The following is a 25182-nucleotide window of genomic DNA, read 5'->3' as shown; positions in this document are numbered from 1 at the left end:
AACCAATGGCTAGTCAGTGCTGGGTAGTAACTGATTATATGTAATATGGATTACACAATCTGATTACAAAAAAGAAGCACTTGTAATTGGATTAGATAATATTTTAAAATACTTGTAATCAGATTACAGTTACTTTTTATGGATTACGTAAATTACATAGATTATATCCTAGTCACTAGGTGATTTTCATATTAATGAGGCAAAGACATTAAATTCTTCAGAATTTTTTGATCCCTCTATTTCGACATTAATTTTTAATATTTTTTTATTCTTACTCAGTCAACAACTGATAAATGTTTGGTAAGTCTTTGATTGTTTTCAAATGGACTCGGGGGGGGGGGAGGGGGGGTGTGATATATGAAAATCATATCAATTGTCATATTTTGATCCATTAAGCAACATTATGTCAAAATGTACCAGCCTATCGTACTAGCTTAGTTCATCCAAAAATGAAAATTCTCTCATCATTTACTCATCCTTCCCTGATGTGTATGACTCTCTTTTATCTGTATGTCCATACAATGCAAGTGAATGGTGATCAGGCCTTTGAAGCCCTAAAAAGCAGATAAAGTCAGCATAAACATAATTCATAAGACCCAGTGGTTTGGTCAATGTCTTCTGAAGCGATCCAGTTGGTTTTGGGTGAGAACAGACAAAAATATAACTCCTTTTTCACTGTACTTCCTGGCAGCAGTCTCCTTGGCGATCATGATTTCAAGCTCTATTACACTTCCTATTGCGGAATCTAGTGCTCTGCTCATGCATCAAGCACTAGGAAGTGTAATCAAGCTTAAAATCATGATCTTGACTACAGACTGCAATAGCAAGATGTACAGTGAAAAAGGAGTTTCATCTGAGCTGACATGAGGGTGAGTAAATGATGAGATAATTTTAATGTTTGGGTGAACTATCCCTTTAAGCAACATTATGTCAACATGTACAAGCTTATCCTACTTAAATGCATTTGACATCAAATAAACAAGGTCAGAGGAAAATTAGGTGAGAAGTAATCCAAACGTAATCCTAAAGCAATCAGATTAGATTTATTTAAAAATGTAATCCAAGAGATTACATTACTGACTACAATATTTGTCATGTAATTTGTAATCAATACCATATTACTATTCAGCACTGCATTCTCAGACTTAAATTTTGGCGGTGCTGTGTAACAGCTGGACCAAATTATTTGTATGGTGTTCTGAGATGTTTTAATATAAAACTTAGTCTATTTCAATTATAACTACTGACTATGCTGTCTTGTATAGTGGCGTGGACATTGTTTTTTGTCTACCTCTGTCTCAGATCTTACAAAAATGTGACCCCTATGAAAATGAAATGCCTCCCCCCAGTCTATACTGTATGTTCTGGCGACGACCCTGACCATGGCACTATGTTTTTTTTAGACATGATACCATGGTTATACCATATTTTTTGGACACATACCATCGTAGTACTATGGTTTTATTTGAAGTACCTTGGAGTACCATGTACAGTAAATACCATGGTACATTAACATTGGAGTCATTCAGTACCATGGTATATATCAAAGTACCCCCTGATTTCATCAATGTACCATATATTGGTAGATCTTCAAAACATACAAGTATCTTACAACTTAGAACAAGCAGGGGTATGTTTTTACAACATGACCTTTACTGGCACGAGATAAGGCTAATCTTCAGTGTCCCGTGTTTATAGCCATCAACAAATGGTAAATGCAATATGATGCTATAACTGAGTACATCTGCTTTAGTTTGATTTGGCGCCTCTGAAGAGCAGCCACATTATCTAATACACCATGGAGTAGAAGCGGACATAGACACAGAACGAAAGTGGCACGCACATGCACAAGTACACACACCATATGGCCATAGCCATAGCAACTGCTGCTGTAACTAGGGGATGGCGTTCCATTTGAGCTGCACATGCAGGCACGAGAGCCAATGGTATTTGCATGGGTTTGACACTGGCAGTAGATGCAATCAAAGTTCCCAATTTTTGAGCTGAACCCAGAGCAGTTTAAATGCCGTCCTAAAGTCTGAGACTACATTGAAATTTTGGAATTCAACATTTTCTTTATAAGAAACAAACAGAAAGCTTTAAGATTTTTAAACAGTTTATACAAAGAAACATTATGAAGTAAAATAAATAAGGAATATTTAAGAATCTGCACTATTTCTAGGTCAGTAATTAAATAAGCAAATTTGTGACACTGATCATGTTAACTCCTTTGTAGAAATGGTCAGATTTCCAAGATGCTCTTTGGAACATTCTCAGATCATGCTGGGATAACATGGAGCATCAGGTCTCACACTTGTGGAGTCCATAATGCATACTGTCATTAAGGCAAAAAGGGGGCATATAAAATACCAAGTAATTCTGAAATTCATGTTAATTTTCACTCAGATTGTTATGTTGATAATATGAATTATAAGGGGAAAATCTTTATTAAATTAGAAAATGTAAAATAGAAGCATTCTCACTAGTGGTCTAAGAATTTTGGACCCCACTGTACGTCAAGCACAACAAGCGGATCTATATAGGCAGCAGCGTGAGAGGAGAACAGGGTCAAATACCAAAGGAGTTAATTCTTCCTTTTTAAAATGACATCTAATTAGAGGAGTTTTTTGCAGTGGAAGTGAGTAATTGGCCTGGCCCACTTACTGTACCGAGCCTGCTCTTGCGCTAGAACCCCCATTGAGTGACAAGATTCGCACACCCACCCATGCATGCGCGCAGACACACACACGCATGCACACGTGCACGCTGAACTTTCACTACATGGTGAGCTCCCACGCATGCATTCACTCACACGGAAATATATATGCATGGACACACACACATATGCACACACGCTTTCTTGACTCTTTCTATGCCCTAATTGTTTGCCAACTCTCCATATTGCACCTTTGTGTTTAGTGCTGCTGTACTCAAAGTCACACAGCTATAAAAAACAACAGCCTGGGCTTCCGTCCAGCCCCGTCCTGGATCAGGTGCACAGCACATTGCAAATGCAACCAAATCTTGGATGCTCAGTTATCTAACGGGCAGATGTCCAAATATTTTTCACTGTTTCTTTTGAAGACCATAAGCAAACCTTTTGGGGGAATTTTTTTCTTCCATGCACTAAGATTGATACATGTACCATTACAAACATATAGGCAACAAACAAGTCCTAATCAAGTCTCAGATCATTATTGGTAATAGTTTTTATGTGCTGCAGGTTAATTTTATAAACACTGTTACAGGGCATTTAATTACTTATATTAAAAAAAGTATTATTTAAAGGAATTTAGGGAAATTAAAAAAATCTAAATATCAAATGTATACACTGGCGGCCAAAAGTTTGGAATAATGTACAGATTTTGCTGTTTCGGAAGGAAATTGGTACTTTAATTCACCAAAGTGGCATTCAACTGATCACAAAGTATAGTCAGGACATTAGTGATGTAATATTTTTTTTTTTTTTTTTTTTTTTTTGCGATTAACACTTTTTATTGATTCACACACTTGAAACAGAAAAGCAAAACATATATTCACCAAATCAGTTTTTAACCCCCATTGTTCCCTTTCCCCCTCCCCCTCCCCCTCTCAATCCCCAACCCCACCCTGACCCTCAACAAAAATCCCTGTGGTCACAACTTGAGTTACACACACACACAAAAGAAAAATATATATTAAAAAGAATAATAATCACACAAATTTTAAATTGCACATCTCTCTCCACTGCCCCTCCCCGAGAGCCCTCCAAAAAGGCTAAATAGCTGCCCCATTTTTATTAAATTAATTTAAGTTGCCTAGCCTTCTACATGACATCTCCTCGAATGCCGCTACCCTGCCCATCTCTATGCACCTCTCTTGAAATGAGGGCACTCCAGCTGACTTCCATCCCCTAAGAATGATCTGTCTGCCGATCATAACACTGGCTAGGACCCAATTTTTTATGCATTTATCCCCTATACTAATGACTGCCCCGTTGCCTAAAATACAGAGTCTGGGGCAAAATGAAATTTGAGTGCCCAATACATCACACATAAATCTCTGAACCCTCAACCAAAATTCTAACACACCACCAAAAAACATGGGTTGTGACCCCGTCTTTCAACTGGCATTGCCAGCAGGTGGGTGTGTCTTTAAGACCAAGCCTATACAATCTAAAGGGGGTCCAATAGAATCGATGTAAAATCTTAAATTGCATAAGGCACACCCTTGCATCTCTAGATGTAGACTTGACCTTTTTTAGAATCCTAGCCCACAATCCCTCCTCCAATACCACATTTAAATCTTTCTTCCATAATCTCTTGAGAGAAGTTGAAGCTCCATCCCCCAGACTCTGAATTAGCATGGAGTAATACACTGATGCCTCCTGACCTTTTCCAAAAGCAGTAATCACCACTCCCAGATTATCTGCCACTCTAGGGGGGTGTATGCTACTCCCAAAAATAGTACAAAGTAGGTGGTGCAGCTGTAAATACCTGAAGAATTGAGAATCCCAAAATGTTGCACCATATTTTCGAAGGATCTCAACACTCCACTCTCATATAGGCCACCGAGCATATTGACCTCTCTCACAATCCACTCTGTCCAGCAGAAAGGTGATTTATTAATACATAATTTGGGGTTCAGCCATATGCTCGAAGCAACATTTAAATAAATTAAACACTCTGGACACTTTTGTCCATATCACGTGCAAATGCGAGATAATGGGGTGCAACTTAAAGCTAGGGTGTGTAATCCAGAGAGGCTAGCAGTTAGCAAGCTAGCTTTGAAAGCATAGAGTCCGCCCTCACTTCAGAGGTGTCTCCAAAACCATGCCTCCTCTATCACACATGAACACACACACACACAGAGCAGAGTCTATGTGCCAGTAGGAGAGACGTTTCTAACATGGTCTTTCTTTTCTTGTTTCCTTTTACTGGTGGTTCAGGAGGAACATAAGGTAGCTGCAGTTCGCCTTCCATTCTCATGCTTGCTCTGCACAGTGTCAAGGAACCCGCGCTGATGACGTGTGATTGTCTGTGTGAACAAGTTGCGTGGTGGTATGCAAATATAGATTGACAGACAGGAAGGACATCCTATCATTACATTCAGACCGAATGCAACGATTGGTCGATCATTTTTTAGTCCTGTCCCTTTCACAGAAGATATATATATATATATATATATATATATATATATATATATATATATATATATATATATATATATTTTTTTTTTTTTTTTTTACATTTAGACCACTTAAATTTTTGATTGCTATCAGGATGTGAAGAGACTTTCAACCAGTGTAACAAAAAATATTTCTGGAAAAGATTGCACACCCTAGCTTCAACTTCTCTGGTTAGTTTGATTGAAAGGCTTTGCAATGGTGAAATAGGGGCAAGAACTTCCTGTTCAATACAAAACCAGGGAGGGGCTCTCTAAGGTGGAAGCGACCAATGTATAATAATAAAACAATATCTTGGGTAGGCCTAGCCCACCTTTGTCAATCTGCCTATGTAACTTATTGAAGTGTAATCTAGGACATTTACCATTCCAAATGAAAGACTTCGCTATGCTATCAAATTGCTTGAAATAAGAGAGGGTGAGATCTATAGGGAGAGACTGTAGCAGGTAGTTGAATTTTGGAAAACAATTCATTTTAATAACATTAACCTTCTCAGTCATAGATAAATGTAATGAAGCCCACCTGCTCACATCGCTCGAAAACCTTTTTGTTAAAGGGTCAAAATTAATTAACTAAATCACACAAATTTGCTGGGAATAAAATACCCAAATACTTAATGCCCTGTTTGGGCCACTGGAAGGCACCTGGCTGGAAAGTCATTACTAGGCAGTACGCTGTCAGAGCCAAAGCTTTGAATTTTGACCAATTGACTCTGCATCCTGAGAACTTAGAAAAGGAATGAATAATTTTATGGAGGCAAAGCATAGATCTAATGAGGTCAGAGACAAATAATAAAATATCATCTGCGTAAAGCAAAAGCTTATGCACCACACCTCCCGCCACCACCTCTGGAAAATCATCTTCCTTTCTTATCACGGCTGCTAATGGTTCTAGGGCAAGACAGAACAATAATGGGGAAATAGGGCAACCCTGCCGAATGCCCCTATCCAGAGTAAAATATTCTGAAACTAATCAATTTATTTGTACCGCCACTACCGGCTATAAGTATTCCCGAACCCATATATTTCCAAAATCTTAAAAAGATAATCTCATTCTACGATATCATATGCCGTTTCAGTGTCAAGTGAGATGGACGCGACCGGAGTCTGATCATCCGCCACTGACCACATAATATTGATGAGATGCCTAATGTTATCAGAAGAGCTGCTGCCCCGAATAAACCCCATCTGATCCATATGTATAAGAGATGTCATATCTTTATGTAATCGGTTAGCCAGAATTTTTGACAATAGTCTAGCTGGATCAGGGAAATTGCACGGCAGGGCTGGAGTGGCAATCGGGAAGATCGGGAGAATTCCCGCTGGGCCAGTTAGGTCCGCATGTTGATTGACAACCTTTCATCATATGTTGCATAACAATTGCCAACAGTCCGTAACATCCGGTATTTAAAGGATCAGAATTGCGTTCCGTATTATTTTATTATCTCACACCCAAACAAATGAGAGAGTAGCCTGTGAGAGACGAAACTGATGTTGCGCCGCTTCACTTGACAGCGCGGGAAGGATCACGGAAGATCCATCGAGAACAGATAGGCTACTAATAACTGAATGGATGAACGTGCTTCAGGTAGCCTACAAGATCATCACAAGTTTAACATTGACTGCAGTCTCACAATCTCAATCAATTTATCTCTGAAACCCTCTTCCCTAGCAGTGCAGAATGATAATAGCAAAATTATTGTTTTGTCACAAAATAACAGAATACTTAAAGTAAATGAATACAGATGCAACAGCACGACACGGTACGAAAATAATGGGACTTTACAGCTCTCAAAAGATTAAACTCAATGAAACAATCTGCACAGAGTGCCTTCAATGTTGTATAATGCAATAAAACCCTCTTAAAGAGACAATAACCATTTTGCCTTTGTCCTGAACACTTACATTCCAAGTAAAAGAAAAGTACAAATGTGTTATTTTTAGTCTTTTATTTCACTCTTATCATTGTAAAATGGCACGTTTTTGAATGGCATGTAAAAACAATCACTCAACCTTAATTCTTTCACTGGATCTGTTGCTATTTTAATTATCTAAAATACAAAGCACTGACCATTTAAATTGAGCCTGTACATCTTGAAAGAATTATAAACATTTACAGTTCTATAGTGTTATTATGTGCCTAGATAGTCTTTAAAATAAACTTAGTTTACCCAAAAATGAAATTTCTCTCATCATTTACTCACCCTCATGCCATCCCAGATGTGTATGACTTTCTGTCTTCTGCTGATCACAAATTAAGCTTTTTAGAAGAATTTCTCAGTTCTGTTGGTCCTTTCAATGCAAGTGAATGGTGATCAGAACTCAGAAGGTACAAAAATAACATAAATGCAGCATAAAAGTAATTCATACAACTCCAGTGGTTTAATCTATGTCTTCAGAAGCGATATGATAGGTGTGGGTGAGAAACAGATCAATATTTAAGTTTTTGTTTTTTACTATATATATTCTCCTCCCTGCCCAGTAGGGGGCGATATTCTTATGTAAATCACCAAAAACAGAAGAAGAACTCTAAAGAGAGAAGAGTGCTTATGAAAGTGAAAGTGGAGTTTTATAGTAAAAAATGACTTATTTATTGATCTGTTTCTCACCGCTTCTCATTTACTTGCATTGAATGGACCAACAGTTCTTCTAAAGATCTTCATTCATGTTCTGCAAAAGAAAGTCATACACATCTGGGATGGCATGAGGGTGAGGAAATGATCAAATATCCCTTTAACATTCACTTATTTTTACAACACATACAATGATGTCTTATAACAAAGTGAAAATCTTAGTGAATGCCATATGTGGTATAATGACATGGAGAGCTTAAATAATTTTCAAGTAATTACATATATTGCATATTTTTGCTGTAATCTTGTTTTATTGTTATCATCTTCACCTCCAACCCCCCTTTTGGGTGTGGGCTGACTTGGACATGACATCCCGGGCTGAATATGAATCCCACTCCAGCCCTGTTGGACGGTAACTCTTACACTCGCTTGGATCTTTGTCCTTTTTAAGAATCAGACTGATCCGGGCTTGTGTCATGGTTGGGGGAAGCTTTCCATTCTTTAATGATTCCGTATAAACTTCTAACAAAAGTGGAGCCAGTTCTGTAGCATAAGATCTAAAAAATTCAGCGGCAAAACCATCTGACCCCGGAGCCTTGCCTGTAGGCAAGGCCTTAATTACCTCATCAAGCTCCTCCAAGGTTATCTCAGAATCAAGAGAATTTTTTTGCTCAGCCATCAGTTTAGGAAGCTGTAATGGTTCCACAAAGTTTCTAATATCCTCTTCAATAGACAAAGACATGGACCTATAAAGATCAAGACAGAATTCTTTAAAAGCATTGTTAATATCAATGGCTGAGGTAAATATTTCACCACCAGCAGATTTCACTGAGGGAATGGTAGAAAAAGACTCTCTCTGTTTTATATATCTAGCCAGAGGTTTCCCTGCTTTGTCCCCCGACTCAAAGTATGACTGTCTAGCCCTGAATAGCCAAAACTCCACCTTCCGTGACAAAATAGTATTATATCTGTATTTCAATCAGTCAATTCTCTGAGGCCATTAGATGACATTCGGTGCTTCAGCTCTGCCTCTGCCCTTTTAATATTCCCTTCCAATTTCACGAGTTCTTGTGCTTTGGATTTTTGGGTGAATGCAGCATACTGTATGATCCGGCCCCTAAGAACCAACTTAAGTGCCTCTCAAGCCACGCCCACAGAGGATACTGAGGACCAGTTGGACTCCATATAGACACTAATTTCAGCCTTTAACATTTGTTGGAATTCAGGATTTTGCAAAAGGGATACATTAAAGCGCCAACTATATGATTTCCTTTTCTCCATATGTGGCAACACCTCTAAACACACCAGGGCTTGATCTGAGACTAAACTGTTTCCAATTGAGCAATCAGCAACTGATGAAATGAGGGACTTAGATATAAAAAAATAAAAATAAAACTATTCTAGAGTAAATCTTATGGACTGATGAAAAAAATGTATAGTCAAAAGTCTCTAAATATCTGTAAGACCAACATTTTTACACATCCTGTGAAGCATCAATGTTGCTCTAGTGGGCTTGCACACTTTTGCTTCACTATGGTCAAGGACTGAGCCCATCAAAAGATTAAAGTCTCCTCCCAACATTATATCATGAGGGATGCCAGCGGCTTGTAACATCCCTTCAAGATCTATAAAAAAGCCCTGATCATCAAAGTTAGGTGCATGAATATTAGCCAAAATAAGACTTTGCCCCTGAATTTCAGCTAAAACTATAATGACTCTTCCTAATTTATCTTTAATCTGTTTGAGACATTTGAATTGTAGATGTTTACTTACCAGTGTAATGACTCCCCTGCTCTTACTCGAGCCAGCACTAAAGAAAACATGCCTACCCCATATCCTCCCAAATTTTTCAGTTTCCTGCGGAGAAAGATGCATTTCTTGAAGAAACACTATATCGTATTTCTTATGCTTAAGAAGTAAAATAACCTTCCTTCTTTTTATGGGGTGCCCCAGCCCATTCACATTCCACGTGGTGAGAGACAATCCACTCATATTAACATTTCACATTTTGACATATAAGAAAAAATAGATTGTGTGACAAAAACAAGATTATAAAGACCACATTCCAACATTAGTTCAACCATCAAAACCCAAACATCCCCCAGAACCAAACAAACAGAAAAAAGAAAAACATGTGCATTAACCCCGCACACGACAGCACCAACTGGCGTCCAACCTTCTAAACTCAAACAGTCCATGCATGCCTACGAGAACCCCCGCGACAACTTTAATCAAGTCCAGTGTTTCTATACAAATTTTGTGAGACAGAATTACACAGCAAAATATAATCTATAAAACAAACTCAAAGAGCGTGTAGATTCATCCATAAAACTGTCCTGAAGGTGTGTTACTCTACAAAATAAACTCCAGCCGCTAGGCAGAACCAGCACAAGAAAAAAGCATGCAGTTTTCTCAAACAGTCAAGCGAATGTTCAATGAGCCAGTCCACTTGGCTGCAACGTGAGTACAACAAGATGACTTACTCACTCCATTGACTTTATGAAGGACATCGCTTGTTGTGGGCATGTGAATGTTTTACGGCCATCCTTAGCATCTATTCTCAATTTGGCTGGGACTATCAGTGCAAAAGCGACCTTCTGTTGATGTAAAAGTTTCTTGCATTCCTTGAATCTATCATGTTTTTCTCTTGTCGAATTCGCAAAGTCTGGGAACAAGTAAATGCTGTGGTTTTTCCAAGAAAGCCTTCCTTTACTTCTCACCTCGCGTAACACAAGATCTTTATCGGATGATCTCAGAAATTTGGCCAGAATTGATCGGGACCTGTCTCCCTCTGCGGATCGCCGAGCAGGAACCCTGTGAGCTCGCTTGATTTCCAGCTTATGGCCTGCTATGTCGAGCAGATTTGGAAGGAGCCCATCCAGGAATTTCACCATATCCTGTCCCTCTTCACCCTCAGGAATTCAGACGATATGTACATTATTCTGCCAGCAACGGTTCTCCATGTCCTCCAACTTCTCCCAGACACGCTCCAAATCTACCTTGGTCGCCAGCGGATTAGCAGATAATTCCCTCTCCGATGACTCCAGGTAATCGATCCGTTTCTCGACATCCCCCACTCTTATAACCATCTCAGTGAACCTCGCCTCCATGGCAGTGATCGATCGACATATCACAGCAAGATCCTCCAAGCCAGCAACAACCTTCGTCAGCACTGCCGACATGTTCAGCATCTCTCACCACATTTCCCGCACTTCCCCGACTAAATTGACTCCCTGGCTTCTTAGAACAGTTATGGAACAAAGTGTATCAAATCTCACCAGTTTGTCATTAAAAGTGTTAAATTTAACAAAGTGCGCAGAGCTCACTGTTCACATGTCTGATCCTCGCATGGCTTCACGTGACCCGCAAAAAAGTAATTTTTTATAAAATCTAGACAGGCCCCATTTCCAGCAGCCATCACTCCAACACCTTATCCTTGATTAATCATGCTAAATTGCTAATTTGGTACTAGAAAATCACTTGGCATTATATCAAACACAGTTGAAAGCTATTTAGTTTGTTAAATGAAGCTTAACATTGTCTTTGTGTTTGTTTTTGACTTGCCACAGTATGCAATAGACTGGCATGTCTTAAGGTCAATATTAGGTCAAAAATGGCAAAAAAGAAACAGCTTTCTCTAGAAACTCGTCAGTCAATCATTGTTTTGAGGAATGAAGGCTATACAATGCTTGAAATTGCCAAAAAAACTGAAGATTTCATACAAAGGTGAACACTACAGTCTTCAAAGTCAAAGGACAACTGGCTCTAATAAGGACAGAAAGAGATGTGGAAGGACAGATGTACAACTAAACAAGAGGATAAGTACATCAGAGTCTCTAGTCTGAGAAACAGATGCCTTGCATGTCCTCAGCTGACAGCTTCATTGAATTCTACCCGCTAAACACCAGTTTCATGTACAACAGTAAAGAGAACACTCAGGGGTGCAGGCCTTATGGGAAGAATTGCAAAGAAAAAGCCTCTTTTGAAACAGAAAAAAAGGTTAGAGTGGGCAAAGAAACACAGACATTGGACAACAGATAATTGGAAAAGGGATCAGCTAGACTGTAAGGTGCGTGAGAAGTGCCTGACAAGACAGATTGATTGAAGTGCTACAGATGATATTTTATTATTCATCTCTGACCCTACTAGATCTATGCCTTGCCTCCACAGAATTTATTTTCTAAGTTCTCGGGACAGAGTTAATTGGTCTAAATCTGAAGCTTTGGCTCTGACAGCGTACTGCACAGTAATGGCTTTTCAGTGGCCCAAACAGGGCATTAAGTATTTGGGTATTTTATTCCTGGCAAATTTGTATGATTTAGTTAGTGTCACACCTGAGACTTTTGCCCTAGCAGCCACCAGAGGTCGCTAGGTGTTTAGGAAACTTTTAGTTTGAAGTTTTGATTACCTTCTTGCATCTCTGCTCCTGGTTCCTGCCCTGATTGTTCCCAGCTGTTTCTCATTTACCTTGTTTGCCCCACTGTATTTAATATCCTTGTGTTTGCTTGTGTCTTTGTCAGTTGTTTCCTGTTATCCCCATGGATGCAACATTTGTTCTGTTCCCGTGTTTTAGTTTTGCTCTGTTCCCGTGTTTTAGTTTTGCTCTGTTCCCGTGTTTTAGTTTTGTCTCTGTTCCCCTGTTTTAGTTTTGTTTTGTTCTGTGTTTTCCAAGTTTTGTATCTGGACTCGTTTTCTTATTAAATTAAAGATGCACTTAGATCCTGCTCTCTTGACTTCTGCCTGGATTCGTTTCATAGATTTAATTTTGACCCTTTAATAAAAAGGTTTTTGAGCGATGTAGGCAGGTGGGCTTCATTACATTTATCTATGATTGGGAAAGTTAATGTTATTATTAAAATGAATTGTATTCCAAAATTCAACTACCTGCTACAGTCTCTCCCTCTAGATGTCCCCCTCTCTTATTTCAAGCAATTTGATTGCAAAGCGAAGTCCTTCATTTGGAATGGTAAACATCCCAGATTACATTTTGGTAAGCTGCATAGGCTGATTGACAAATGTGGGCTAGGCCTACCCAAGATTTTGTTTTATTATTATGCGTTTGGTCTCAGACATTTGGCTCATTGGTCGCTTCCACCTGAGAGAGCCCCTCCCTGGTTTTGGAACATGATGTTCTTGCCCCTATTTCGCCATTGCAGAGCCTTTCTATCAAACTATCCGGAGAATTTAAGTTACACCCCATTATCTCGCATTTGCACTCGGTATGGACATAAGTGTCCAGAGTGTTTAATTCGGACATTTATTTAAATGTTGCGCCGAGCATATGGCCCCCCCAAAACAGCAGCAGAAAAGGTCATGAGGCATCAGTGTATTACTCCAATTGGTGCTGTTTTGCAGGCAAAGTTGGTCACAAATATTAATTTCACTTTTTTTTATGTTTACTGGACTTTGTATAACGTTAATTGATAAAAGAAAACTATTTATGGCATTAGTTTTGAAGACATCCTTACTATGCTACATTTTTCACAAGTGCCTAAACTTTTGCACAGTACTGTACATGTGCTGTCAGAGGTGCTTCCTTACTCAAACGTCCTCAGGAAGCTTCCTCTGTCTTCGATCCTTGTCTCCTCATGTAGAAAATGAATAGATCCTTCAAGATGGCGGACTTTTATCGGTTTACGGGTCACATGCGATGGACAGAGCACAACACGTCTTCTTTTAGCCCACCCTGAGATTTATGTTTTAAAAACAGCAAAATATCTCTGGTGAAGAAATGTTAATCTTAATGCTTCAGTAGAATCCAGTTGTACTCATCATTTGCAGCGGTGGATTTTTTGTGCACTGGAGCTTACATATGCAGCCGTCATAAACTTTGCTGTTGTCATGACAATCACAGCAGGAGTTAAGAAATGTGTCCCCATATGACAAAATTTTGCCAAAAATGTAATATTCAGGTAAGTGAAACTTTGATTCTCGTGATTAATCCATGTACGCTGCATTTTAATGTGTGCAAACAAATGTTCGTGGTATAAAATAGCACAGGCATAAATTGGGAGAAGTCTTCCTGTGGTTACGGCAGGATTATACAGTTACATACAATGTGGAATGATCGCTGACTGTTTGTGCATCCGAATTGCTTTGTTTTAAAGCTGCCCATAACTACTGCTCTAGGATCAGTTTGCATCCAAACTGCTCCTGGTTAAAGCATTTAACATTTGAGTGAAACACGACTGATTCATGTTTAAATACATGCTGCATTAAAAAAATCAGTAAACGCGTTAAGGCAGGGGGATTATAAGACTAGCCTTCCATGATATACCCATCAGCCACAACATTAAAACTACCTGCCTAATATTGTGTAGTTCCCCCTCGTGCCACCAAAACAGAGCCAACCTGCATCTCAGAATACCATTCTGAGATGTTATCCTTCTCACCACAATTGTACAGAGTTGTTATCTGAGTTACCGTAGACTTTGTCAGTTCGAACCAGTCTGGCCATTCTCTGTTGACCTCTTTCATCAACAAGGCATTTCCGTCCACAGAACTGCCGCTCACTGGATGTTTTTTGTTTTTGGCACCGTTCGGAGTAAATTCTAGAGACTGTTGTGCGTGAAAATCCCAGGAGATCAGCAGTTACAGAAATACTCAAACCAGCCCGTCTGGCACCAACAATCATAAGTGTCCCAATGTTCAGTGGATGAACACCCTTGCCAGTGCCAAAGTTCATGTTCACAATATACTGATTCACGACATAGGGAGCTAGGGAGCTGATTGAGACACAGGGTGTATTAGAGCTCCCTGTAACTAGGAGAATGGGATGAGTGAAGTGAAAAATATTCATTTATTCATCAGACTTATACCTTGAACAAGTTAGGTTGGCATTCCACACAGAATTTTATCCTGACTTCTGAAAAACATTTCAAGTTGACTCTAGCAACTTGATAGGGCACCACATATGATGACAAATGATGAGGGTTCAGATGTTGAACTTTGTTGCATTAGGTAAGACAATGGTTATTCTTCATTATTCATGTTGGCTGCCATGTCAATGGAAAAACAAATCATGCATATTCCAGTTATTGAGTCTTTATCATAAATATGACATGAAGACTACTGATTGTAGACTTTCTAAATATCTGTTTGTTTAGTATGTTGTTTTGACATGAGTGTTGTACAGTACCTAGTATGACCTGTAATGTCTCTTGTATGCAATGCATGGCTTATTTGTGTGGAATGCATAGCATAGCAGAAGAGAGAGTGGAGGTGACAAAAAAGTTACGCTAAAGTTATGCAAAAGTAACGTAATACTTTATTTTCCAGAAAAGTTACTTTTTTATTAATTTAGTTACTTTTTTTTAAGGAGTAACGCAATATTCTAATGAGTTACTTTTAAAAGTAATGTTACCCAACACTGGTTACATGTACTTCAATCTTGAATACAGAATATACATACAGATCAGGCATGATCAATTGCGTAAGTTTTTCTTGTGCATGATGTTTTATATAATTAATCATACTAAATAAACATGCTAAATCAACAGCCTAAATATATTTATATTGCAGAAACACTGCAGACTGTATTAAACTATTTTGTAGACTCTTTCGGTATTACATGATACTGTATTTCAAGCCTGTTTTATTTGGTAAACTTTGCAGAGATTTGCTTTGCATAAGCAGTAGTTGCTGTGTGCTTTACTTGTCTGACTGTCATGCTTTAAACCTTAGGACAATAAATCAGTTATTTTCATTGCGTTGTCTATTTTTTTGAGACTTAAGTGCAACTAAATTTTCCATCTCTGCTAGATATATTTATAATCATATTGAAGATTCTATGAGGCAAATTTTATGAAAATCCACTTCCCATACACCAATTCCCACATATTTGACCTATTTGGATCCACACGTGGCCCTATAAAAACAACACAAATTTGCCATAAATAGGGCCTCTGGTGTCGATGGATAAAAAACACTTTGTCCTCGCAAAAAAGGACACACTTTGCTCTGGGCATCAAGAGATACTCTTTATCCCAGAGAGAGAGAGGGAGTCAGCTTGCCCCTGCCAAAAAGTGGACACACTTGACCATTGTCAAAAACACATTTAACGTCCTGTGCCAGTCTCCTGACAGACTGGCACAGGTGTTGCAGCATAATTTTACATAAAAAAAATAATTAAAACATACTGGGCCCTCAAATAGAGTGCAACAGTGTCTGACATCTTTTTCAGTGTCCTTGGTTCAGAAGTATTTTCTCATTCATTTTCTTCTTAGAGACTTCAAAAAATTCTTCAATACAGAGTTCTAAACCATGAACCAAACCAACAAGCTCTAAGATGAATCACATTACAAACTTTCATTTTAAGCCAAAAAAGTAAAAAACAACAAAAAAAACATAAATGTGTCCTTAAATTCTTTGATGAGGGAATGAACTACACAACCCATGAAGCATTGCGAATGATGTATTCGAATCATAATTGAAGGCATAATATAAAGTTACTGATTTATAATCACTATAAAAAACAATATATTTTAGTTTTACTGATTTCATTTATACTGCTGAGCATTTGTGGCATAATTTACATTTCCACAGTAACTGACACTTCTCTGATTGGTGGATCACTCTTCAGAATTATGGGTAGTGTACTGTAGTTGTTCACCGAAAACTCTGTAATTCAAAAACATTTTTAAATTACACTGACTTGCTTCTACAGTAGATTATATCATCACCTCAACCTCATAGGTCTGTCTTGAAAGGTTTAAATATTATGATTAAAAATCAGTATATTTATGGAAAAATGAAAGGGGTTTTTATTTCTGGAACCCTACTGTTGGGCTCTATACCATCTAGTTAGACTTTGTTGGATCCAGTCCCTGTTGCTTTGCCACCCTCTGGTCATTTCATATGGGTGGGGACTCACCTGCTGTGACGCTGAGGGGTCTGTCTCCGGGTGTCTCCCTCCCCCAGCCGGCCCAGGGAAGGGGAACGGCTTCGGGGGGAGCGTCCCCCCCGGGCCATGGTCTTCACCGTGCCATTGGGGCTGTTCTGCATCTGCTGGGGGTGGCGAGGCAAGAAGCTGCGGAGGGGGGAGGTGGCAGGCGAGGGCGAACAAGAGCGGTCTGGCGGGAGTTTGTTGATGTTCAGGTTGTTGTCACTGTTGGAGCGGAGCAGCACACGTGGGGCGGCTAGAGTGCTCCTTCCCGGGTGCTGCACTGGTGTTTGCTGCAGCGGCCTGCTCCGACCTGTGCCTGCCGGTGCCTCCCAGAAAGGCACTAGGACAGAATGAAAATGACATAATGTAGATTAAAAGTATAGTTCACTCAAAAAGGTTCTTTCATTGTACAGAAAAAAAGTGCAATGAAAGTGAATGGAGACTGAGGCTGACATTCTGCCTAACATCTCCTTTTGTGTTCCACTTAGAAAAGAAAGTAGTACAGGTCTGAATCAACATGAAATTGAGTAAATTATGAAATTATTTAATAAGGGTATACTATCCCTTTAAACAAGAAGAATAAAATAATGTTTATACAGAGTATGAAGTGGACTTTCATCTACTGCACCAGTGTCAAAGTAGTTCAGCTTTTTTAAGGTGTTATTCATTCCTTTGTAGGTGGAAATAATTAGAACACTGTATGAAGTGATCAAGTACAAGCTGTTAAGCTGCGCTTGGCTTGTTACTACATACAAAGAATATTACATTAAAATACCAAACGCTGTCAGCTCATCAAGTTCACCCAGTTCGATGCTCATTAAAGAAATAATGAACTGAATTTGTTGTAGTTTAATTAATTTCCTGAACTGACCAAACTGAAATCAATCCCAAATGTGATACCTAACTATTGTGCAACTAATTAAATACACAGTGTGAATTCTTCAGGTATTATTACGGGCTCTAATCAATTTAAAGGGATAGTTCACCCAAAAATGAAAATTCTGCCATCATTTACTCAGCCTCATGTTGTTTCAAACCCATATGACTTTCTTTTTTCCGGTAAACACAACAAATGTCTCAGTCACCATACTCTTTCTCTTACTCTTGTATGAGTTGTCATTCGACCTAAAATCCCCAAAACTTGTTTATAGTAATGTCCTTATATTGGATATACTATATGGGGCATTTGTAAAAAAAAAAAAAAAAAAAAAATGAAATGTAACGCTTGTATATTTATTAAAACACTTATATGTATCAATCATTACAAAATGTTTATTATTTAAAGGGATAGTTCACGCAAAAATGAAAATTCTCTCATCATGCTAAATGTTTACATTCTTTCACATTAAAAAAGTGAAAGTTAAAGTGGAGATTTATAGTTATAAAAAAAGTAGACTTAAATATTGATCTGTTTCTCACCCACACCTAATATATCGCTTCTGAAGACATGGATTTAACCACTGGAGTTGTATGGATTGCTTTTATGCTGCCTTTATGTGCTTTTTGGACCTTCAAAGTTCTGGTCACTATTCACTTGCATTGTATGGACGTTCAGAGCTGAAATATTCTTTTAAAAATCTTTGTTTGTTTTCAGCAGAAGAAAGAAAGTCATACACATCTGGGATGGCATGAGGGTAAGTAAATGATGAGAGATATTTCAATTTTATGTGAACTATCCCTTTAAGATGTAAAATTGTCTAAAGCAGAATGACAGTTTGTCATCATTCACTTTTAATGTATGGGGAAAAAAAAGCCACCATGAAAGTGAATGATGACTGAGTCATTCTACGTAACATTTCTTTTTGCGTTCCATGGAAGAAATAAGTCAAACAGGTTTGGACCAACATGAGTGTGAGTAAATGATGACAGATGGCAGAGTGATGAATTGTATATAACTGATACTACACGGAGGCACCATAGACAACAATCCAAAAACAATGATAAAATGCCTAAACTCTACGGTAAATCTTCGGTTAGAGTATTAAGCCGTTCCATCCGCAAGATTCTCATGGACCACAAGTCACCAAAGGCCAAGAGACCCCTGAACTACACTGACCCCAGAGTCATGGCACACTCCAAATCCCTCTTAAGACCAAGCATCACCTCTTACCTTCTTTCTTGAGGGCATTCAGTATAGACTTCATATCTCCTCTAAGTTTATTGCTGAATAACTCCCTTGAATGTCAGATTTGTCTTGAGGAACTTCAAGCAGAAGGTCAGGTTCTCCTAGAATGGGGTTCCTTGGTCAGTAAAGAGCAACAGAGAGGGTGATGGAGAAAGCAAGCACTGCGGTGACAGTGCCTACTCCACATGATGCTGTCTGTGACTGCGAGAGAAAACGGCAGAGTGCACAGACCTCGCACGTTTCTTCACTCTAATCTCCCTCTCCCTGACACACATACGTACACATTGACTCTCTCTCTCTCTCTGCTTCTTTCCATTTCGCCCTGCCCCCCTTTCTCTCACTCTCTCTCCTCAACACTCTTCCTAACCCCCTCAAATCATTCACTGTACTATCATTTGAAGTTTCCCCCCCATCTGAATTCCTCCAGGAAGACAAAGTAAAGGACTGATTGGAGTGTGTTGTTAAATCAGCTGGGTGACATGTCCATGCTGGGATAATTCTGTTCAAAGCACCACCATTATGACACAAAGTACTGAGATAAACACAATTCTCCCAAAATTCCCCAAGTTTGGACCATCAGTGGCTTACAATACCACACAAGGGGTTTTTAAATCGGTGCAGACCGCCCACTGAACCGTGCAATCAAGGCGCTCGAATTAACTCGCAAATATGAGGTGTTATTGATTAGGGATTTTAACCCTTGTCGCCTTGCTGAAACAGCTGTATGGGAATCAAGCCACCGAGTGTTGCTAAGCAACCTAAGGATGGATGTCTAAATTAGTCAGTGCAAGTCTCCCGTTACCCATGTATGTGGGCTGTCCTTTCACACCAGCGATTCACAATTGCCTCTCCCTTTCATTCTCTCTCTTTTTATCCCCCTCCCCTTTCTGGCATGAGATGAAATGAAAATCTTGAGGAAACAAGGAGGAATGCAATTCTTGCATTTTAATATCTGTGTCAGGGTATGATGTCATTAGCATATAGATTTATATCTGATTCATATAGAGTGCGCTCCAAAAGTCTGAGACGACTAGTGAAAATGCTTCTTTTTTGTATTCTTTTCTGATTTAATAGAACATTTTGAATTAGAAATTAATTTTATTAGCATAATAAAAGAATTTCAATGAAAGCTGAACTGAAAAAATTTATCTAAATTTCAGAATTTCTTTGGTATTAGTATTTTGGTACACCATTAGTGTATAGATTTACATTTGTTACACATACAGTGGAGTCCAAAAGTCTAACACAACTACTGAAAATGCCTCTATTTTGCATTATTTTCCAATTTAATAAAAAAAGAGATTTATTAGAAATTATATTATTAGCATAATTAAAGAATTTCAGTGAAAAGTTTAACTTAAAAATTTGGTAACACTTTACAATAAGTTTTTTTACAGCATTTATCATTCTTTGTTAATGCTAATTTATAAAAAATATATTTGTTCATTGTTAGTATATGTTAGTTCATAGTGCATTAACTAATGTTAACATATACAACTTTTTATTTAAAAAATATATTCATATTAGAGCTGTCAGAATTAACGCATAAATACTTGCGATTAATAAAAAAAATGTAATGTGTTATTTTTTGCGATTAACACATTTACAGTTAATACAACATTCACCAGCCAAAACACTTGTTGGAAATGCAGAACCTTTGTAATGTGTCCGCGTAATGTGGCGCGGCACTCCCACAGACATTCTATGGGCAGTACTGTGGTAACACGCTAGTTGTTATCTCAGTAAATAAAAGAATCTCTGCACACAAACACATCAGCGGTTCTGTGATAAAATGATGGAGAAAGGACCTCTTAATGCTATTTGATGGGACTTAATGCCCAGATGGGACTTGTGATAGAAATAAAGTATTTTTCAGCCTATGCAAGGGGCATTTTAATTGCCACAGAAGCACATCAAGTCTTAACTATCACAAAAATGCAGAATAAGACGTTTTGTCTGCAAGCGCTTGATGCTGACGTTGATGCCCTGTCGTGAATCATGAATGCGGCTTCACATTTGCTGCAGGAAAGCGGATAACCACAGTCTACTGGCTGATTGATATTGTGGAGGATAAGCGTTTAAGAGATTTAATGCCCATTGTAATGAAAATGCAATCTATGTGGGGACTAGTTCTTTCAATTAGTCAAACTCACACTTGTTTAATGTTTAATGTTACTTGAATTAGTGCTATTTTAGTGCATTTCCATCTTTATACTGTGGAAGGCTTGGTTTGGAAAATGTTAATAAAGCATTATATTGTTACATATTGTTTTGATTTCTTTCCTAAGATGAAAATAAATGCATTTTGACAGGAAAAGAAGTATTTATAGTGTCAAATTTCAGCATGTTCAAAATCTGCGATTAATTGCGATTAACTACAAAATATTATGCCATTAATTGCCGTTAAAAATTTTGATCAACTAACTGCACTAATTACTATGTATGTTGAAATTAACATTATAAAATATTAATAAATTCTGTAAAAGTATTGTTCATTGTTAGTTCATGCTAACCTCTTAACGACGGGCGGTTCAAAAATGACCCACTAGCGAATTTATTTACATTTAATTTATGTTTAATGCATGTTTAAACTGTGAAATTATAAATTAATATTGACATCCAATATATCATTTGAAAGATCTGGGTCTCAAAATCTTATATGTTAAAGCGATTTTGACGATCACAAAGTTACAACAATAAGATTTTATTAAAGGTGTCAAGAGTGAAAATCAAAACATGGAAAATGAAACGGAAGTTCTGACCTTTATTGTCTTCCTGCCAAACAAAGATGAGCACAATCATCCAAACTTCAGTATGCTTTTCAAAACAAGAGTCCAGTAAATAAAATCCATTAGAGATTTTAGTCCAAAAATGTACAAATATGAAGAAATGTTGATCAATCTTTGTTCAGGTTTTACATATTCAACACGTTATCATTCATGTCCATTCTCTCCACAATCTTGCACTTGATGTAGTGTTTCAGTAGAAAAACTCCCAAACATGATATTTGGGTGGGTCTTACGAACAAAATGAGCCCTCCCTCAAAATTTTCTGTGCAGTTGTGTTTGGATAGTCACTCAAAATAGCCAAACAGGACAGTTGACACAAGTGATGTAAAGATTTGCGTCATCCATGTTTGTCTCTGGATAAAGCCAGCCAGTTAAAAGCTAGATCATTTATGACTGATGGGTTGTGTAGCCAATGAAAAGATGAAAACAATGATATAAAGGTTGTTTATATCCCTGATGCCGATTCACGAAGGTTCGTGTTTGTCTGTGTTTGCGCTTTTACGCACGGTGTGCAGTTATAGTGTGTTCCTGCTGTACTGTTGACAAAGAACTCGGCTTTTGGACCCATGATCTGATCCACCCTCCTCAGCTTCAGTCACCATCGCTAAGAGTTTGGAGAACACACGCTCCCGACTGCATTTTTTCATCAAACCCCCTGTTCAACTGCACATCCAGGGGGCTCTGACATGTCATTCAAGCCGAGATGAGCCACCCTCCACGGCTTCGCTCACCGTGAGTTAGACCCTGGAGCACACACGCTCCCAATGCTACTAAGGCATTTTTCACTGATTTTTCTTTGCCGTTCACCCAGGGCCTTTAGCCTCTGCCTCAAGCCGAGAGGTACCACCCTCTTCGGCTTCAGTCTCCATCACAGTGAGTCAGGAGGAACAGCTCCTCCAGACTGCATTTTTTCATCAAAACCCCCGTACAACTGCACATCCAGGGGCATTGACTTTTTTTCCACTGCTTTTCGTTCAATTTGCATCGGGAGCAGGTGTGCTCCAGGCTTCACTGACGGTGAAGCTTCCACTGGCTTCCAGTGGCTAACCCTGGGTGAATGGCTAAGTCAATTTACATTTGTATGGGGAAAAAATAAACAGAAGCATCTTTATTGTAAGTAAAAGTTTATTTCCATTGCAACATTTCAAATTGTAATGTTCTTTTCACATTGTTTATAAAATGCATAAATATATATGGAATGCATTATAATATATTCCCAAATAAAAAAAAAATGAATAAAAAAAATAAATAAATATATATATATATATCTTCATGTATATTTTGGTTTGTGTGGTATTTTTTACATTGAAATATAAACAAACTGTGTGTTTTGAACCACTTTCAACATTTGGTTTACTAGTTACTACAAGTGGTCTATTGGCGCCTCCAAGTGGACTTTTTTTTTGGAAGTACACTTACATAAATCATTATGGAACAAAGAGTTTTGATCATATCAACTTCAAAATTGTGTCAATAGCTTTGTATCAGATGTGTTTTTGGGGCACTGCGCATAGTCTTGCATATTTAAAAATAAAAAATATTTTATAAATAATATTTGTGGTCACTATTCAAAATATTTGAATAGCTCTAACAAATTTTTTATACTAAAATGATACATTTTTACTCTTGAATAACAAATGTCTAAGTGTTTATTTTCAAACGAGCCCAAGTTTGTGTTTGTAGACCAAATGGTTCAAGAACTAGAAGAGCTTTACTTTGGGTATGTCGTTTTCAAGCTCATGCACAAAAAGAGGGTGTATGTTAAGGGGTTTTAACTTATGTTATTAACTTATGTTATTAACTGTTAACAAATGGAACCTTATTGTAAAGTGTTACCAAAAACATACATGAATTTTGGAATTTCTTAGTATTTTGGTATTAGTATGTCATTAGCATAGAGATTTATATCGGATCGGATCAATTTACAGTGGGATTCGAAAGTCTGACAAAACTATTGAAAATGCTTCTTGTTTCACATTCTTTTCTTATAAAATCCAAAATTTTTCATTAGAAATTACATTATTGGCATAATTCAAGAATTTGAGTGAAACGTTGCACTGAAAAAAGTTATATGAATTTCTTTGTATTTGGTATGTCCCCCACTTCCCAGCATGATTTGAGAATGTTCCAAAGAGCATCTTGTGCACATCAATGGAAGCAAGGAAATCTGACCTTTTGTAATGCATCATGTTTAATATATTTTCATTTATTATTAATAATTACCTAAATAAACCTGTCTTCCACTAAGTAATATATCTCATTAACCTAAATGCAAGCTGTCTGCAGTTGCCAAGTTGTCCCAGATTTTCACTGTGGTCTCAGATGCTTGTATATCTACAAATGTACAATGCTTATTAGGTGACTTGTATACAGTGGGGATAGACAGAACAGAACAGTAAATCCAACTTCATTTGTGCATTATTAGAAATCTGAATTCCATCTCTGTGGTTGGAAGTCGGTTGACCTAATGAGCCACTGACATGATGAAACTGACAGCTCCTACATCTAAATGAACTCTTACACAAGCAATGACACCACAACTGGCAAAACGGTTCAAAACATTTTCCCAGGGGAGCTGTGATCGTGCTTTAGAAGAACAATTGTGATATGATCATGATTCAAAATAAAACAAGCTGCACTTTAAAATAACCCAAACCCTGTGAGTTGACTCCCTGCGGAAAGCTTCCTCTTTCTTTTCTCTTTCTTCTCGTTTTTTTCTACCTTCCATTGCGCCATTTGCAACCCTGACTTTCAAACCACGCTGATCGTCCTTGCTTCAGTTGCTTTGATTTATCTTTCCTGATAAAGAAAACATCCTTTCATATGTGTCAGCATTTTCTAATTCTCCGCCTGTCCAGAGCGTAGCTAAAGATGAATAGACGTGTTCGCCCAATTAAGGACTCTTTATACGTAACAAACAATTCCACGGGCCTCTGAGGGCCACTGCAGCTGGTACTCACAGTCTCATTAAATCAGTAGTCATTAAATTGCACTTGAAACTGTAACTGAAACTAAAGTGATCGAAGGCCAGTGCCCTAAGAGGTTTAAACTTGGGGCAGCTACATGAAATCCATCACTCTGTCATGCTGTGCATTTGAATTTGAATCTCACTTCCACATAATTCACAGCATATTTGACTGCACTTTGAAATCTGCACAATTTCATATGCTTTAACAAGTCGATAATAAGCCAGGCTCCAAAACCTCCATGGCTTCTTAAGCGCGACAAGTGCGCACAAGGCAAATTCACATCCCTTAAGCCAATTATTGTGTGGATCTGGAAACCATGGCAACCACCGGGTTGCATTAAATGGGATGTCCATTTACATACATAAAATCAGTGCTTGTTTTAAACATACAGGCCTGGTTTCTTGGCACGTAAACATAAACAGAACAGTTTCGAATGCACTTAAATAACGCAAACACCTCCCAAACGTTTATGAACTGAACGAATGATCGTCTAAAAATCAAAGCGCCAACTGTGTGCCCTCTGCTGTGGTCTTACATGTGACACGTAATTACTGGATCCCCTGCTACTATGCACATGAAAAATAACAAGCAATTCTTATCGTATTTCTCCTGAGTGACGCATTGGACGTAATGGCAATCTGTAAAACTATTGAAGATTGTTCAAATCAAAATCTTATGA

General features: G+C 38.1%; 1 protein-coding gene across 1 annotated transcript in view; it reads right to left on the bottom strand.

The window, feature by feature from the left end:
- The window catches only part of LOC127435624 (SH3 and multiple ankyrin repeat domains protein 2-like), a 158109-nt gene that overhangs the window by 84501 nt on the left and 48426 nt on the right, over positions 1-25182 (bottom strand). Inside the window, exon 11 of the mRNA XM_051689219.1 lies at positions 16609-16960. Coding sequence (XP_051545179.1) covers positions 16609-16960 — 352 coding nt within the window. The remainder of the gene's footprint in view (positions 1-16608; positions 16961-25182) is intronic.

The sequence above is a fragment of the Myxocyprinus asiaticus genome, chromosome 46, assembly GCF_019703515.2.
Source record: "Myxocyprinus asiaticus isolate MX2 ecotype Aquarium Trade chromosome 46, UBuf_Myxa_2, whole genome shotgun sequence".
NCBI classification, from domain to species: domain Eukaryota; kingdom Metazoa; phylum Chordata; class Actinopteri; order Cypriniformes; family Catostomidae; genus Myxocyprinus; species Myxocyprinus asiaticus.
This window is presented reverse-complemented; position numbering and strand designations above follow the sequence as displayed.